This window comes from Bos grunniens, chromosome 21, assembly GCF_055505025.1.
Source record: "Bos grunniens cultivar Pamir isolate PY7600 chromosome 21, Bosgru_T2T1.0, whole genome shotgun sequence".
NCBI classification, from domain to species: domain Eukaryota; kingdom Metazoa; phylum Chordata; class Mammalia; order Artiodactyla; family Bovidae; genus Bos; species Bos grunniens.
Window position 1 is genome coordinate 349,566 of NC_141185.1, and position 15,398 is coordinate 364,963.

The following is a 15,398-nucleotide window of genomic DNA, read 5'->3' on the forward strand; positions in this document are numbered from 1 at the left end:
CACCGTGGTGCTTTCTGAATTCCAGCCACTTGGAAGAGCTTTGGAATCTGAGCCTAAAATAAGTGCCCTGCTGAGTCCTTCATCCCTGTCTCTGTATGTTGGTCAAGTCTGTCCAGGCTCCTCTGACTCTTAGTGACATTCGATTTCTCCTTCGCCTCACAGGTCAAGGACAACCTCAGCTGGTACCTGCTGGTTCCTGCATCAAGAGGTAGTGTGTGTGGAAACCATGATTTCCGTATTAAAGCAAGGAAATTCTCAACACCAAAACTTTCCCTGGACCTAACAGAGTCCTAACATTGCAGGGGAATCCCCAGGCACAAAACCAGAGAGGTGGGCAATCCACAGTCCAGGTGAGACGTGCCCATGGATGTGAAGCTTAGGAAGGAGCACCTTCAGGGTAATTACTACCAATTCCTGCAGGACCAGCAATAACCACTGTGAGGATAAGAGATTCTGGGGTCGCAGTCCATGGTTTGTGGAATATAACTCCAGAAACATCCAGATCTTCAAGGTGAGTGTTCATATTTATCCCTTCAGGACACCTGACGGACGAGGGGAAGGCAAACGCTGAAAAATGCTAACACCTACCCAGAAGGTTCATCATGCAGACCCTCATGGAAGAGCTCTTCCCCCAGCTTCTCCAAGGAGGTGAACAGAAATTCTTGTCTACTGCAGACCTACAGAGGGGTCATATCTCATGGCTAAGAGAAGGGACTGGACCAGGGCACTGCAGCCCAGGAGGGCGTAGATCGTGGATGGGCCAATACTGAAAACCCTGGCGATGCTCAGAGCCCAGACCCAGATCCCCTGAGTCATGGGTGTTCAACCTCAACAATGCATGTAGCCCCTACCCACATGTGACCCCCAGGGACCTGGCAGAGCTATGACATGCAGCCTCTTTGAGGAGGGGAGCTAGTGTGCAGAGACCACAGCCAGACAACCATCAGGAGCCAGAGCGCTGAGGCTCTGGTACCCACGGCTGGAGACCAGGCTTGGAGCACCTCACTACTGGCCTCAGACCCACTCTATCCTGCCTGATCGACATGGCCTGTATCCCTCTCCTGCTCTTGGGTATCTGACATGCTCAGGAATATTTATGAAGGTTCCATCAGAGACTCAGAACAGGGGGAAGCAGGTTTGTCACAGGGTCCTGCTGGAGGACACAAGGCTGACACAGCAGTGGATCTGTCTCCCCAATGACCTCAGGTCCTGAAGTCCTCGGGCAGGTGGTCAGGAGGATACGGTGAGAAGCAGGATGGAGTCTGAGGATGGATGCAACCCGAGGCCGTCCTGCTGAAGAGATGTCCTGTCAGGGGACATGCACACGGCTGACCTAGCTTCTCTGCAGGGTGTTGTTGTGGCAACCCTCTCCAGTGTTCCTCCCCGGAGAATCCCATGGACAGAGGAGTCTGGTGGGCTACAGTCCGTGGGGTCTCAAAGGGTCAGACACGACTGAGGTGACTGAGCATGCTCACCACCCCATTCCCTGGGTGAGCACTCCCTCAGGGCAGCCTCCCCTGAGTCAGCTGACAAGGGCTCTGCCTCGTCGTCCTCCAGCGTCTCAGGTGTCTCCTCTCACAGGTGTGGGCACTAAGAGCCCCTCAGATGTTTGCGCTGTGAGTTGTCAGGGGCTACTGCACTGGTTTCCGACAAGGGGGCTCATCTGGACCTTCTTGTGGGGCCCCTGCAGGGTCCAGGTGCTGCAAGAACACGTGAGCCCAGGAGTGAACGGTAGGTGGAGTGGGCATCGAGCCCCGTGCTTCTGCATGCAGGTATCCTGTGACATGATGTTAGCCCACGGGGGGCTCCAGGAGGCAAAGGGACCCCAAGTTCTCGAGAGCCTCTGGACTCACTGTGAGTGTCAACTGCATCAGTGCACCCGCAGGCCCAGGGCAGCGACATCCAGGTGTTCTCACAAACTCCTTCCTTGAGGTCTCTCTACAGAGTGCATGCATTTATTGAGGCTATTTCTAGAGATGCTTAAAAGAACATGCTGTCTCTAGAAGAATACTCTGAAGATGGAACACAGCCACTTAATACCAGACTAGAAACACTGCTAGGACTGCCCTGTGAGCCCAGGCAGGGGGTTCCCAGGACCCCAGTGCAGGGCTGCTGTCCAGGAGCATGTGGGGAGGGGCCGGGAGTCTCAGAGACGGAGTCCTCTCTTTTCACTGAAAACAATAACTAGCAGGACAAGGACTGGTGACGTTTAATATTGGGGCCTGTTGGGAATACACAGCTCGGTGAGGCCATGAGAAGTACATGTGTATATACCTGTGAGTGAGTGTGTGAGTGTGTATGTGAGCATGCAAGTCTGGATGTGTTACATGTTTGTGTGTGAGTGTGTGCATGAGTGTGTATATGTATTAGTATATGTACGTGTGCATCTTTGTGAGTGTGAATGTATGCATGTGTGTGCCTGTGTTTGTGTGTATGTGTGTGTGTAAGTGTGTGAGTGAGCATGTCTCTGTGTGATGTGTGTGTGTCTGTGTGTTTGACAGATGTGTGTGTGTGAGACAGGTGTGTGTGACAAGTTGTGTGTTAGACGGGTGGGTGTGTGTGTAACAGGTGTTTGTGACAGGTGTGTGTGTGCCAGTGTGTGTGTGTCTGTATGTCTGTTTGACAGGTGTGTGTGTTAGACCGGTGTGTGTGTGTGTGTGAATACCCAGTGGTGGCTGACTTTGGGGAAACACACTGATCAGAGGTGAAGATGTCTCTGTGGCACTAAAGACTGGTTCACGATGGGGACTGTGTCCTCTGGGGCGTATCCCTCAGTGGAAGAGATCTGTGTACACAGGGGTCAGGGACCTGGCAGGACACACGCCATGAAACAGCATGAGGACACGGACACACACCCACTGAGCGTGGCCATGGATCATAAGTCTGCTCCTTCCTAATATCGCCCGTGTATTGAGTGTAAAGTTTTCAGCCTCTAGAACATGCAGGTGACCTGAGGTGTCCTAGGTTAAATATGGATATTCTGAGCCCTGAGAACATCACCCAGAGCAACACCGGCTCTGCACAGCAGTCCTGGGAGCACAGCCCTCACCAGGAACTGGAGCTGGAGAGTCCTCCTCCTGGTGGCCTTGGCTCCAGGTCAGGGTCACCCCAGTGCTGCGGTGAAGGAAGGGACAGGGTCCAGTCAAGGGGCTTCATGCACTTCTGTCCCCTGTCCACAGGGGTGCACGCCCAGGTGCAGCTGGTGCCGTTGGGGCTGAGCTGAGGAAGCCTGGGGCCTCAGTGAAGGTGTCCTGCAAGGCTTCTGGATACACCTTCACCGACTTCTACACGCACTAGGTGTGACAGGCCCCTCAGCAAGGGCTTGAACAGATGGACAGATTGACAGCAAAGATGGTGAAGCAAAGTATGCACAGAAGTTCCAGGGCAGAGTCACGTTGGCTGCAGACACGTCCACCAGCACCGCCGACATGGAGCTGAGCAGTCTGAGGTCTGAGGACACGGCTGTTTATTACTGTGTGAGACACACAGTGTGAAAACCCACATCCTGAGGGTGTCAGAAACCCTGAGGGGCAGGGCAGCTGTGCTGGGGCTGATGATGACAAAGACGATTGGGTCGGGGTCCTGAGAAAAGTGGGTACAAACATGTGTTCACTGTTACAGGAGTGTGTTCACTGTCAGAATTTGTGTTCACCATCAAAGGAGTTGTGTGTTCACTCTCAGAGGACTGTATTCCATCAGAGGAGTGTGTTTGCTTGTACAGGAGTGTGTTCCCTATCTGTGGAGTGTGTTTGCTGTTACAGGATTGTGTTCACTGTTAGAAGAATATGTTCATTTTCAGAGTGTGTTCCCTGCCAGAGGTGTGTGTTCACTGTTACAGGAATGTTTTCCATACAATAGATACTCTGTCAGAGGAGTGTGTTCCATACACTAAGCGCTCTGTTGGAGGAGTGTGTTGTGTACAATACACGTTGTGTCAGAAGAGTGTGTTCCGTACAATAAGCACTGTGTTGGAGGAGTGTGTTCCGTACAGTAAAGATTCTGTAAGCAAAATATCAGCACTGTGGGGGGAAGCATCAGTGCACTCTACAGACATGAGCCACTTTGAGGTCTCTGTGTGGACCTGAGTCTTTGCCTCAGAGCCATGGCTCCATCCTATGTGAAGTCCAGCTTCATCTCCATGCAGATGTGTTAAGTCGTCTGCAGGTGGTTGAGCCTTTTGCAGCCCCGCCCAGGAGTGAACAAAAACCCCTTTTGCTCTATGTCATGTCCAGGACCTGGTATGTTGTGTTCTGAGTTCCAGCCATTCTAACTGTGCAGTGGCACCTCACGATCCTTTAAGCATGCAGTCCTTGATGGCTTGTGATGTGGAAGGTCTTTCCAAGTGCTCACGTGTCAGCTGTCCATCTTTGGAGGCAAGTTCAGACTTCACCCATTTTTCACTGGGTTGCTTACCTTCTGTTGTTCAGTTATGAGTGTCCATGTGCATTCATAGCACAAAGTTCTTACCAGATATGCTATTTATAAGTGTATCTTTCCATCCTGTGGCTTGCCGTTAGATTCCCTTAACAGTGAGTTCAGAAAACAAGTGTTTTTCATTGTGATGCTCTCCAATTTATCAGTTTTTCCCCCATGGATCATGCTATTGGTCTTATGTCTAAAAATTGTTGGCAAATTTAAGGGCACCCAGAAGTTGTCCAAGTGCAGCCCCGCCCCTCCCTCAACAGATGGGGCTGAAGAGGTGGGAAAATCAGGAATATGGAAGAATCCTAGATCCATTGACAGGTTTGTCCTGTGTGTGTGTGTATGGGTGTTCAGTTGAGTCTGACTCGTTCAGACCCCATGGACTGCAGCCCACCAGGCTTCTGTGTCCGTGGGATTTTTCCAGGCAAGAGTACTGGAGGGGGTTGCCATTTCCTCCCTCAGAGGATCTTCCCCACCCAGGGATTGAACCTGTGTTTCCCACGTCTCTTGTGTCTCCTACATTAGAAGCAGACTCTTTACCACGGCACCACCTGGGAAGCCCTGCCCTAACTGTAGTTTCCCCTTTCCAGAACGGCCTATAAATGAAGTCACACAACATGCAGGCCTTTAAGACTGCTTTCTTTCACTTCGCCATATGTATTTAAGGTTCATTCACACCAGCCATGGACAGTCCAGAAAGGAAATTAAGAAAGTATTCCATTTAAAATTGCATCTAAAAGAATTAAATGCCTAGCAATAAATTTAACCAAGGAGAGGAGAGACATGTGCACTGAAAACCACAAAACCTAAGACAAAACCTAAAACACGGAAAGAAATGAGACTCCATGCGTGTTCAGTTGTAGCTGGCTCTTTGAGATGCCCTGGACTGTAGTCCGCCAGGCCTCTCTGTTCATGGGATTTTTCAGGCAAGAACACTGGAGTGGGTTGCCATTTCCTCAGGCGGGGCATCTTCCTGACCCAAGGACCCTATTTCTCCTGACAGTCTTGACTGCAGCCGAGGCCCCGTGGAGCTTACCCTCCTGCGTCTCCTGCACTGACGGGCGGGGTCTTTGCTGTGCACATCACCTGGTGCACACACATCTGAGCTCACAGATGGAACAGCTTCTCCACATTGTAGGACAGCAAGGCTTCCCCGAGTCACTAACATGACCAGTGAGGAGCAGAAAGCCACTGAGTAAGAGGGCAGGGTTTCCCTTAGGGCTGATGGGAGCCCTCAGGACCCGGAGCGAGGAAGTGGCTGCTCAACTGTTCAGTGTCAAACGGTTAGTTTCATGACATGTGAAGTTTTCATCCACTAAAAAGAAAAGATTCCTAGATGACCCTTGAGGGTTCCATAGCTCGTTCTTCTATTCTTCCCATGCACGTGAGGACCACGGGCGGCCCACTCTTCCTCTGGGAAAGGGCACCGTGCTTGCCTGCAGTTCCAGCAGTCATGGATGAGGCTGCTCCAGCTGTTCGTGTGCAGTCCTGTGTGGACATGTTTAGGTTCACTCAGAAAGGCACCTAGAAGCATGCTTGCCGATCTCAGGAGAAACCTGCTGATATTGCTCAGTTGCTAAGTCGGCTCCGTGAACTGCAGCATGCAGGGCCGCTTGTCCTCTGCGACCTCCTGGAGTTTGCTCAAACTCACGTCCATTGAGTTGGTGATGATATCTAACCATCTCATTCTCTGCCGACCCCTTCTCCTTCTGGCCTCAATCTTTCTCAGGATCTGGGTCTTTTCCAGTGAGTCAAGTCTTCACATCAGGTGGCTAAAGTATTGGAGCTTCAGCATCATTCCTTCCAGTGAATATCTGGGATTGATTTCCTTTAGGATTGACTGGTTTGATATCCCTGCTGTCCAAGACACTCTCAAGAGTCTTCTCCAGCAGCACAATTCGAAAGCATCAATTCTTTGGTGCTCAGCCTTCTTTATGGAAAATGGTAACCCACTCCAGGGTTCTTCCAAGATAACCTCACAAATGGTATGAAAAGTGTAAAATTATGTTACCTTTCTTCGAAACTGCCACACTGCCTGCTGAGGTGACTGGATCAACCTTCTTTCCACCAACAATGATGAGCTTTTCCATTGTCCTTCTCACTGGTCAACAGTGGGCATTGCAAGACTGGTGGGTTTTAGCCATTCTAACAGTATGGCTAAACAGTGGCCCTGTGGGTGAGGAGAGCTCTTAGGGAGGGTCTGGATTTTCTCTGGTCTTGATGCTCTCAGACATCTCCCCTCCATACCTGTGGGGACGGACCCTCACTCTCCTGAAAATCCACTGCACTGTGACCTTCACAGAAGGGGAGTGGTCCCACAGAGAGCACAGGTCTTGTTACAAGCACGGGGTTCCAGACCCCCGGCCCGCCACAGAAGCTCTGTCTCACACACACCAGAGTGGGCCGAGAGGCCCTCCCCGCCCCAAGGGCCCCTCCCCGATGCTCACAGGTCATGCTGTCACCTCAGTAGCAGCCCAGGTGGTGGGACAATGGAAGGATGATGAAGATCCCTCTGCCTTTGGAAATGTATCTGATGTAACATGCAAGTGTCTCTGTTCCCAGTGTGCTGTCCTGTGGAAGCTAGAGGGGCCAGCTCGGGGTGGGTGTGAGAGACACGCCGTGATAGACCCCCATCCTCCTCCACTCTGGCTCTGGCCATGTCCAGAGAAAAGGCTGGAGGTCAGTGGGTGGCAGAACCGCATGGCCAACCCCGGCTGGCAGAGGTGGTGGCCGCAGGAATCCTGGAACAACGCCTACCTCTTGGAAATATCCCATTATACTCTCCCCTTTTCCATCAGGCAGCAGGCTGGCCAGTCTGTGGGCGCCCCCACGGCCCTGCCTCAATGGGCCAGGCCAGGATCCCCACGAAGCCACCCCGGCACCTGTGCGCTCCCCACACTGCATCTGCTCCCTGACTGTGCCTCACACAGCGTCTCTGCTCAGGGGGCAGGTGACCGGGGGCAAGCCCTCTGGGCCAGCACTTCGGTCCTTGTAGGTCAGGAGCACCCTCTCAATCACCCCCTCTGGGGAGGGGGACCAGCTCCCTTGTACAGGATTCCTTCTAGCCCAAGTAAGGAGCTACAGGACTATTCCCCTACCCGACTTCACCCCAGCACCCCAACTTCTGAATAATGACAGCTTCTGTAAACCATGTGCAGGGGACGTAGGAGCTGGTGATGCCCCTGGTGGCCACACGTGTGTGCTCCACGGGTTCTCCACACCAAGCCCTGAGGTCTCCCCATTGCTGCGGGGCCCCCTCTGCCAGAGGGAAGGGGACCCTGTGGATGGCAGCTGCAGGTCTGGCTTAGGCGCTGCCCTGCTGTGGGCCCCTCAGAAATCCCAGGGGTCCCTGGCCTTTACTGGCTCTCCTGCCGCCTGTGGGCATGTGATGTTTGCCTCCTTCTACGGTTGTGCCTGTTTCCTCCCCAGCCCACACTCAGGAGGCTGACACGACCTCAGGAGACCCATGGAGCCAACTGGGCTGCTAAATACAGCCAGAATGAATATCGATCCTTTTCACACCCAACTTGAGAGCTGCCCTGATCCCTGGTGGAGACTATTGGTCAGCAGGTGTCCTCCCACACTCTGAAGAAGACAGGGTGTAGGTACAGAAGGGTGGAAATAGTGGCCGGGTACATCACATCTAAGCCGAGTGAACTTCCTAAGACTCCTGTCTTCTGTTGTTGTCTCTGGGGCTGAGGCTCCTCACAGAGGACCATCCAGATGGGGAAGATGGAGACCCTGTGGACAGTTGGAGCCAGGCTCCACGGCATCGGCAGCCTCTTTCCCATTGACAGCTCGTCTCCAATTGCATGTCTCAGGTACTAGGAATACCACAGGGCTGAAAAGCACTGTTGCCCCGGTTATCACCACAGAACTTCCTAGGAGCACACTGGTTGCCAGAGCCCGTATAACACACACCATGTGTTCCTGCAACCAAAAGCACCACGCCCAGAAATCAGAGACGCACCTTCCTGGGACATCGTCCGTGACACGCGCCTCCCCGGTGACAGCCGCTGCTGCACAGGGCTGAAGGCAGATGCAGTACTCTATCCTCCACAGTATCCAGCAGGTAAAAGCAAACACCTTCCCCGCCTGCAGGAAGTACTCCCTCTGACCGTTTCTGCAAATGGTGAAGAGGACCTGAAGGAGTCTGTGACTCCCCCAGGATGACAGCAAGCACTGACACTGAATACAGAGCCAAAAGGAAGGGGGAAGGCCTGCCGAGCAGCAGGGCCCAGGGACATCCCGGATCCCACGCTCCTTCCGCTCTGCTGGCCTCACCACAGGCCGATCCGCCGAGGGCCAGGAGTCGGGGCCACGAGTAGCGGCCTTACTGGCAGAGCCAACAGACAGAGCAGAGGGCCGACGAGAGTCCTCCCGAACCATGTGGCCTGGAGTTTGACTCCTGTTTCTCTTACAGTGCGGAGACTGGGAGGTGAGGAGGTCGGGTGCTAAAGTGCTAAAGGCCACAGGCTGCTGCAGACACTTCGTGCTTCCAGCCAGATTCTGCATGGAGGGCTCAGGTTCTCATCCCCTGCAGCCATGCCCAGCGGGGCTTGGCCAAGGGTTTCCTGTGAGCTGACTCTCGGGCAAGGGGCCAGGGTTCAGGAGACAGCCACTGCGTACACCGTGGGCCACCTCCCTGTAGCGAGCAGCTTGCAGTCAAGGCAACAGAACACAGACGTGAAAGGGAAGGAGCCAGATCCGACCTGAGTCAGACGTGTTCTCTCCCAAGACAAGAAGGCAAAAAGAGAAACAGACCAACGAGCAAAATGCAGCAGAGGGCACCCTCTGTTGATACAGAGTTCTCATATTATGGATGAAAGCGAAATCTTGCTTTTGATTCTGCCCTGTGAGTGAGTTTCTGTCCTCTGTGGATGGCTACAAAGTGGTGTAAAACTGCCTGAAATACTTCCTCGCTCCCCTTGGGTACCATGCAGCCCCCTGGGTCCACAGAGGCACAGGCGAGAACCATCCCCTGCCGGGAAAGAACCACACAGAAGGTCACCCGGGGGCTCGCAGTCAGGCCTGGTTTCTGGTCTCACCAGCCAGGGTCAGCAAGAATCACAGAGAGTGTCCCAGAGGAGAGTGGGGAGCCTGCTCCTCAGGGGGCCTAAACGACGCTTCCAAGCGAAAACCAAGAGGAACACGTGGTTTGCAAGTGACCTACCTGCTAATCGGAATGAGACACACGCAATTATGAGCTTCTAAAACATTTTCAACACCTACAAATGTTAAGTGACGTGAGCAGTGTCTGGTTCCAATCGCCAAAGTAGCAGGAAGTGGTGCTCGCAGGGAGGAACAGAGGCCTGTGCAGGAGGGGGCATGGCAGCTCCAGGGGGCAGAGTGGGGGCCGTGAGCCGTGTTGCAGGTGTACGTTGGGCATGCAGACCACCAGAAGAAGGGCTGGACGTGTGGAGTGGAGACAGGCCTCTGCTCCCCTCCCCTGCCCCTCCCATGCCACCCTCGTGGACACAGCCTCCCCCCTGCCCCTGGTCAGCCCCGCTGCACTGATGACCAGGCTTGCCCAGGGCCTCGCCCTGTGACTGTGACTCTGTCTCTGCACACGACCCGCCCAGGGCTGGGCGCTGGCAGCCCCGGCACCCTTTGTTCTCTGTCAGTGTCTCCTCTGACGGCAGTGGCCTCAGCACGCGGCTCAGACCTGGCTTCTCTGCGGGGCCTCGCCTTCTCTGTCCTCGCTGGCAGACATCCCTGAGCAGCGCCCCCATGCCGGCAGAGGGCTGGGTCTCCCTGAGGGCAGCCCTCTGGCTGCTCGGGCTCTGTGCAGTGCTGGCCCCTGTCCAGTGCTCTCCGGACCGTCCCTCATGGCGCTACATCTCCACGGAGGTGGTGATTCCCAGGAAGGAGCTGCACCAAGGCAAGGGCGCCCAGGTGTTGGGCTGGCTCTCCTACAGCCTGCGTTTTGGGGGACAGAGGCATGTAATCCACATGCGACGCAAGAGGCTCTTTTGGCCTGGATACCTGAAGATGACTCAGGATGACCAAGGAGTCCTGCAGACGGACCACCCCTTCGTCCCTGAAGACTGCTACTACTTTGGCTACCTGGAGGAGATCCCTTTCTCCACGGTCACCATAAACACGTGCTATGGGGGTCTCCAGGGTTATATGAAGTTGGATGACCTCGCCTACGAAATCAGCCCCCTCAAGCATTCTCGAAAGTTTGAGCACACTCTTTCTGAGATGGTGGCAGATGCCAGCACTATGGGACCGATGCACAGACCAGGGTATGAGGAGGAAAGGGACCCTCTGCTTTCTCCAGCAAACATCACTGCAGCCCCCAGGATGTCTAGTAAGCTGTATATGTTCCATGAAGCACATATGAAAGGAGTATTTCAGTCTACTAATGCATTTTACAGAACTGTAAACAATGTGTGAAAAACTGTTGAGTACATGGTGGATGTGGGCAATATCATTGATGCAGTTTATCGTGGTCTTGAGACAAGGTTTTATATTGGCCTCGTATACGTTTATGATGTTAGGGACCCAGTCAGCACTGCGTCTCTCAGATCACAGAGTGCATATTTCCAGTTCTATTCAACAACCATATTTCCCGCTTTTAACCCACATACAGCTGTAGTCTTTAGCACAGTTGAACCACCTGATGGTGCCTATATTCCAAATCTATATAGTTTCTGCCATCCAGCTAATTTGGTGCCAATTGCTACATCGGGGAAAAATACCCTAACGGTGGCTCTCTATTTGTGCTTTCTAATTGGCAGAAGTATCAGTCTGTATTATGACTACCCAGACTGTGTTTGCCAGAGAAGGACCACCTGCATTATGAATGGCTACCAGTCACTGACAGATGCTTTCAGTAACTGCTCCTATGGGCATTTACAACATATAGTTAGCCGTGATATAAGCTCTTGTATGTTTCACCCTGAGCCGGTATATTACAATAAATCGATGACACACGAACGTTGTGGAAACAAAGAAGTGGAAAATGAGGAGCAATGCGACTGCGGCTCCTTCAAGGAGTGCTATAGCAACCCATGCTGTGACAACCTCTGTTCTTTCACTGAGGCAAGTATTTGTGATGCAGACACGTGCTGCACAAACTGCACATTCTCCAAGCCCGGGACGCTCTGCAGACCCATCCGGAGTATGTGTGACCTTCCTGAGTACTGCCGTGGGATAAGCAAGACCTGCCCTAGAGATGTTTTTATGCAAGATGGAACCCCATGTGGTGAAGAGGGGTACTGCTTTAAGGGAAGTTGTACTGACCGTAGTGTGCATTGCAAAGAAATCTTTGGTAGAGGGGCTTTGAATGCTCCGGATCAATGCTATACTATAAACAGAAAAGCTTACCGATTTGGATTCTGTAGAAGAACATCTTGGTCTGTCCGCTTTATAGCTTGTTCACAGCAGGATCAGCTTTGTGGAAGGCTGCAGTGCACCAATGTCAGTTTTCTCCCTCCGCTGCAGGAACACGTTGGATTTCATCAAACGCATACATTAGAAGCCTTGTGTTTTGGGCTGGACCTACACCGTGGGCAAGGAGCAGTTGATTATGGGCAAGTGAAAAACGGTGCCCTCTGTGCTCCTGGAAAGTACTGTTTAAACACCTTCTGCAACGGTTCTGTTAGTGAAATGGAGTATACCTGTTTCCCTCAGAAATGCAACTCCAGAGGAGTTTGCAACAGTGAAGACAACTGCCATTGCCACCTGGGCTGGGCACCGCCGTTTTGCCAAAACACGGGTTATGGAGGGAGTGAAGACAGCAGACCCCCTCCAAGACTGTTTCGATCGGTACCATATGACGAGACAATTTTAGTCTATGTGAGACTGGTGTTCGGTCGCCTGTATGCCCTTATAGCTGCAGTCCTCTTTGGTGTGGCCACAAATGTAAAAACTATCCATACCAGCAAAATTAAGGAAGAGACAGTGCATCCTGTGTAAACCAGCCTCCTGACCCCTGCACAACTGCAGGGGAGGTAGGAGGAACTTCTGAGAAGGAGTCAGTGATAGACAGCAAAGCTGAAGTCTGCGGCAGACAGGGGTGGGGGCAGGTATCAGGAGGGTCAGCATTCTCACACCAGGTCTCTTCGATAGGCCGCTGATCAGAACTCTGAAATAAATCTTGAAAAGCATACATAGGTGTCCACTAATATTTTGTATTCCTAAGAGCCCAAACTGAGCCTGAGACTGGTCAGGAGAGACCTGAGTCAGCAACTGGGTCTTGACGCACAGTTGCTGGTCCCGGTGTTAACAACCCCTTTAGGGGAAACTTTATTGGGGGTTTCTCCAAATCAGTGCTCTTGAACACTGAGGTTTTCCTCATCTCTCAGGTACCTTCTCTTTTGCCAAACCCAAACTGGATTCAGGGTAGTCAAGGACTACTCCCAGTCGAGGACTACTCGCGCAGGGTCGGGGTCTAATGGGGTGATCTGCCACACGTGGCAGCCCCACTGTCCTCTGGCAGCTGGGCAGGGTGGGAGCCTTCCACATCCAGCCTCAGGACAGAGCAGAGGCCCAGACAGCCATTTCTCACCCTTGGGTGACCTCTGGCTTTTTTTGAGGTGAACATCATGCGCGTGTGTGCAAGAGTGAGTGTGCTCAAGTGCTGGGTGTGTCTGGCCCCCGTGAGGACACTCCCCCGGAGGCCAGCCTGGTACCCATGGCCTCCAGGCTCTGCAGACCCAGCGCTAGAATCTAGGTGGGCTCTCCTCTTTTTTCCACAATTCTTGGGTAAAGGCTTTAAAGTCCTCAAACTCAAATTGGGTTCTAAAACTCAGAGATGGAAGGTTCTGGAAACACTCTCCTGGCCCCACAATGGCTCCAGTATGCGGGAGCCCAGGGACCACTGGGTCTGCTTGGGAGACGCACTGCCAGCACTCTTGTGTGAAGACCCTCCCAACCGCCCAGGATCCTCCTTCCTCCCACCGACCCCTGCCTGCAGAGCCCAGTGCAGGCGGAAGAGGTGCCCCACACCCTGTCCAGGGACAGGACTGTTCCCCCTTCTCCTGGTCAGGGCTGGCAGAGAGCCTGGGTTTAGGTGCTTAAACACCGGTCCACCTGGTCAGGACCTTGACAAAGCCTCCTTTGGCCCACCTGCTCCCTCCCGTACCTGAGGAAGCAAGTGGACCAGAGACAGCACCCCATGGTGAAAGGCCTCTCTTCCCCAGAGCCCTTGAGAGACAAGGTTCTTCTCCTTCCAGAGGTTCTTCCCCCATGTCAGAGAAGAAGCTGGGGAAAGCGGGCTGCTGTGGGTTAGCCATTGCAAAGGCCCACTGAGCACAGTCAGCGGCTCCGGGTCCATCCAGGGCTTTGGGAGGAGGGAGAGGACGCAGAGGCAGTCTCGTCATGTTTCTTGACCTGAAGCAGCCCAGGGGAAAATATGCATTTGGTATTAGTCAATTTTGAAACTGAAAGCAGAAATAGAGTCTAAAATAGAAGATACCTTCCCCTGTCTCCGGGGAAGAACCAAGGAAACCTGGACCAAGCAGCAGGTATCAAAGAGTGGGGCTGATGGCGGTGACTGGTGAGTGAGCCCAGGAACCCTGGACGGGCTGGGAGGAGCTCGTCGGCGGAAGGTTGGGCCCACCCGGAAGGAGATGCTCCCTAGGCCTCCCACCACCCCCCAGAGCCACACCTTCCTGACCGGCCCTGCCTCAGTGCCTCCCTGTTGGAGAAGACTCTGGAGAGTCTCTTGGACAGCAAGGATATCTTACCAGTCCATCCTAAAAGAAATCAGTCCTGAACATTCATTGGAAGGACTGATGCCCAAGCTGAAGCTTCAATACTTTGACCACCTGATGTGAAGAACTGACTCCTTGGAAAAGACCCTGATGCTGGGAAAGATCGAAGGCAGGAGGATCAAGGACAACAGAGGATGAGATGGTTGAATGGCATCACCGACTCGATGGACATGAGTTTGAGCAAGCTCCGGGAGATGGTGATGGACAGGGAAGCCTGACGTGCTGCAGTCCATGGGGTGGCAGAGTCGGACACGACTGAGCACGTGAACTGACTGAACTGAGGCCTCCCACCACTCCCCAGAGCCACGCCTTCCTGCCTCAGCACCGCCTCCTGCCCTCAGCTGTCCTTGCTCATAGACGCCAGCTGGCTCCCCTACAGGGGACAGCACTGCAGTCCCTGTGGGCCGGGTGCTGCTAGCAGCCTCAGAAGGAAAACCCACCTGCATGGAGCCCCCAGGACAGGCCGCAACACCCAGCCCAGGCCTAGCTGGTAGGCCTGGACACTGGTGAGGGCCTCAGCAAGCAGCCACAGCTGCCCAGCACAGCTGCAGCCCCACGAGGGCACATGCCGGGGGCATTCGGCTCCAGGGACCCTACTGGCCACCTGGGGCTCCAGAGGTGACCTGGAGGGGATGAGGGGAGACATGCCCTCTGCCTGGAGCCCCGTGCAGGTGCCCACGGGAAGCCTGGAGCAGTGGCCAGGAGCTCCTGTTGTCCTCAAAGGCGCAATATCAGCCCCAGAATGCAGGGCCTGGCGAGTCCTCCATCCAGACCCAGCACAGTGCGCGTCATCCACTCAGCCTGAGCTCACTGCAGACCTGCCCTGGACTCCGTGCCTCTGCGCCATCCTCCCCAGAAGCCAGAGCCCTTTCCCACCCCAGAACCAACCCTGCGCACCCACCCCCAGCGCCATCTTCTCATCACAGCCTCCATTCTTGCATGGAGATCTGGCCCCACCAGCAGCTGGCAGGAGACGGTGTGCTGGGTCCTTTGCAGCCCGTGCCAAGCCTGTGGGGTAATTAATCGTCACAGTTCCCACGGGTCCCCTGGGGACTCCTGGTGAGGACCCAGCGAGTGACATGTGGGCACCGGGCATGCTGCCCAGGCCACACCAAGCATTCAGTCTGCGGGGATCTTCACCAGCTCCTGCCACTCTGTTGCTGCAGCCTGAGCCCCTCCCTCCACCTGCAGCAGCTGACACACCTGCCCCACCCGCAGCTCCGGAGACTATGCGCCCACCCCCAGCATGGCCGT

The 15,398-nt window shown here is 54.0% G+C and overlaps 1 protein-coding gene across 1 annotated transcript; it reads left to right on the forward strand.

Moving 5' to 3' along the window:
• The first annotated feature begins 5,050 nt into the window (after window positions 1-5,050).
• LOC147348814 (disintegrin and metalloproteinase domain-containing protein 20-like) lies at window positions 5,051-12,538 on the forward strand. Its single transcript, XM_086362639.1, has one exon. The coding sequence runs from the start codon at window positions 10,153-10,155 to the stop codon at window positions 10,819-10,821; it is 669 nt and encodes a 222-aa protein (XP_086218765.1). The 5' UTR covers window positions 5,051-10,152; the 3' UTR covers window positions 10,822-12,538.
• Window positions 12,539-15,398: the final 2,860 nt, after the last annotated feature.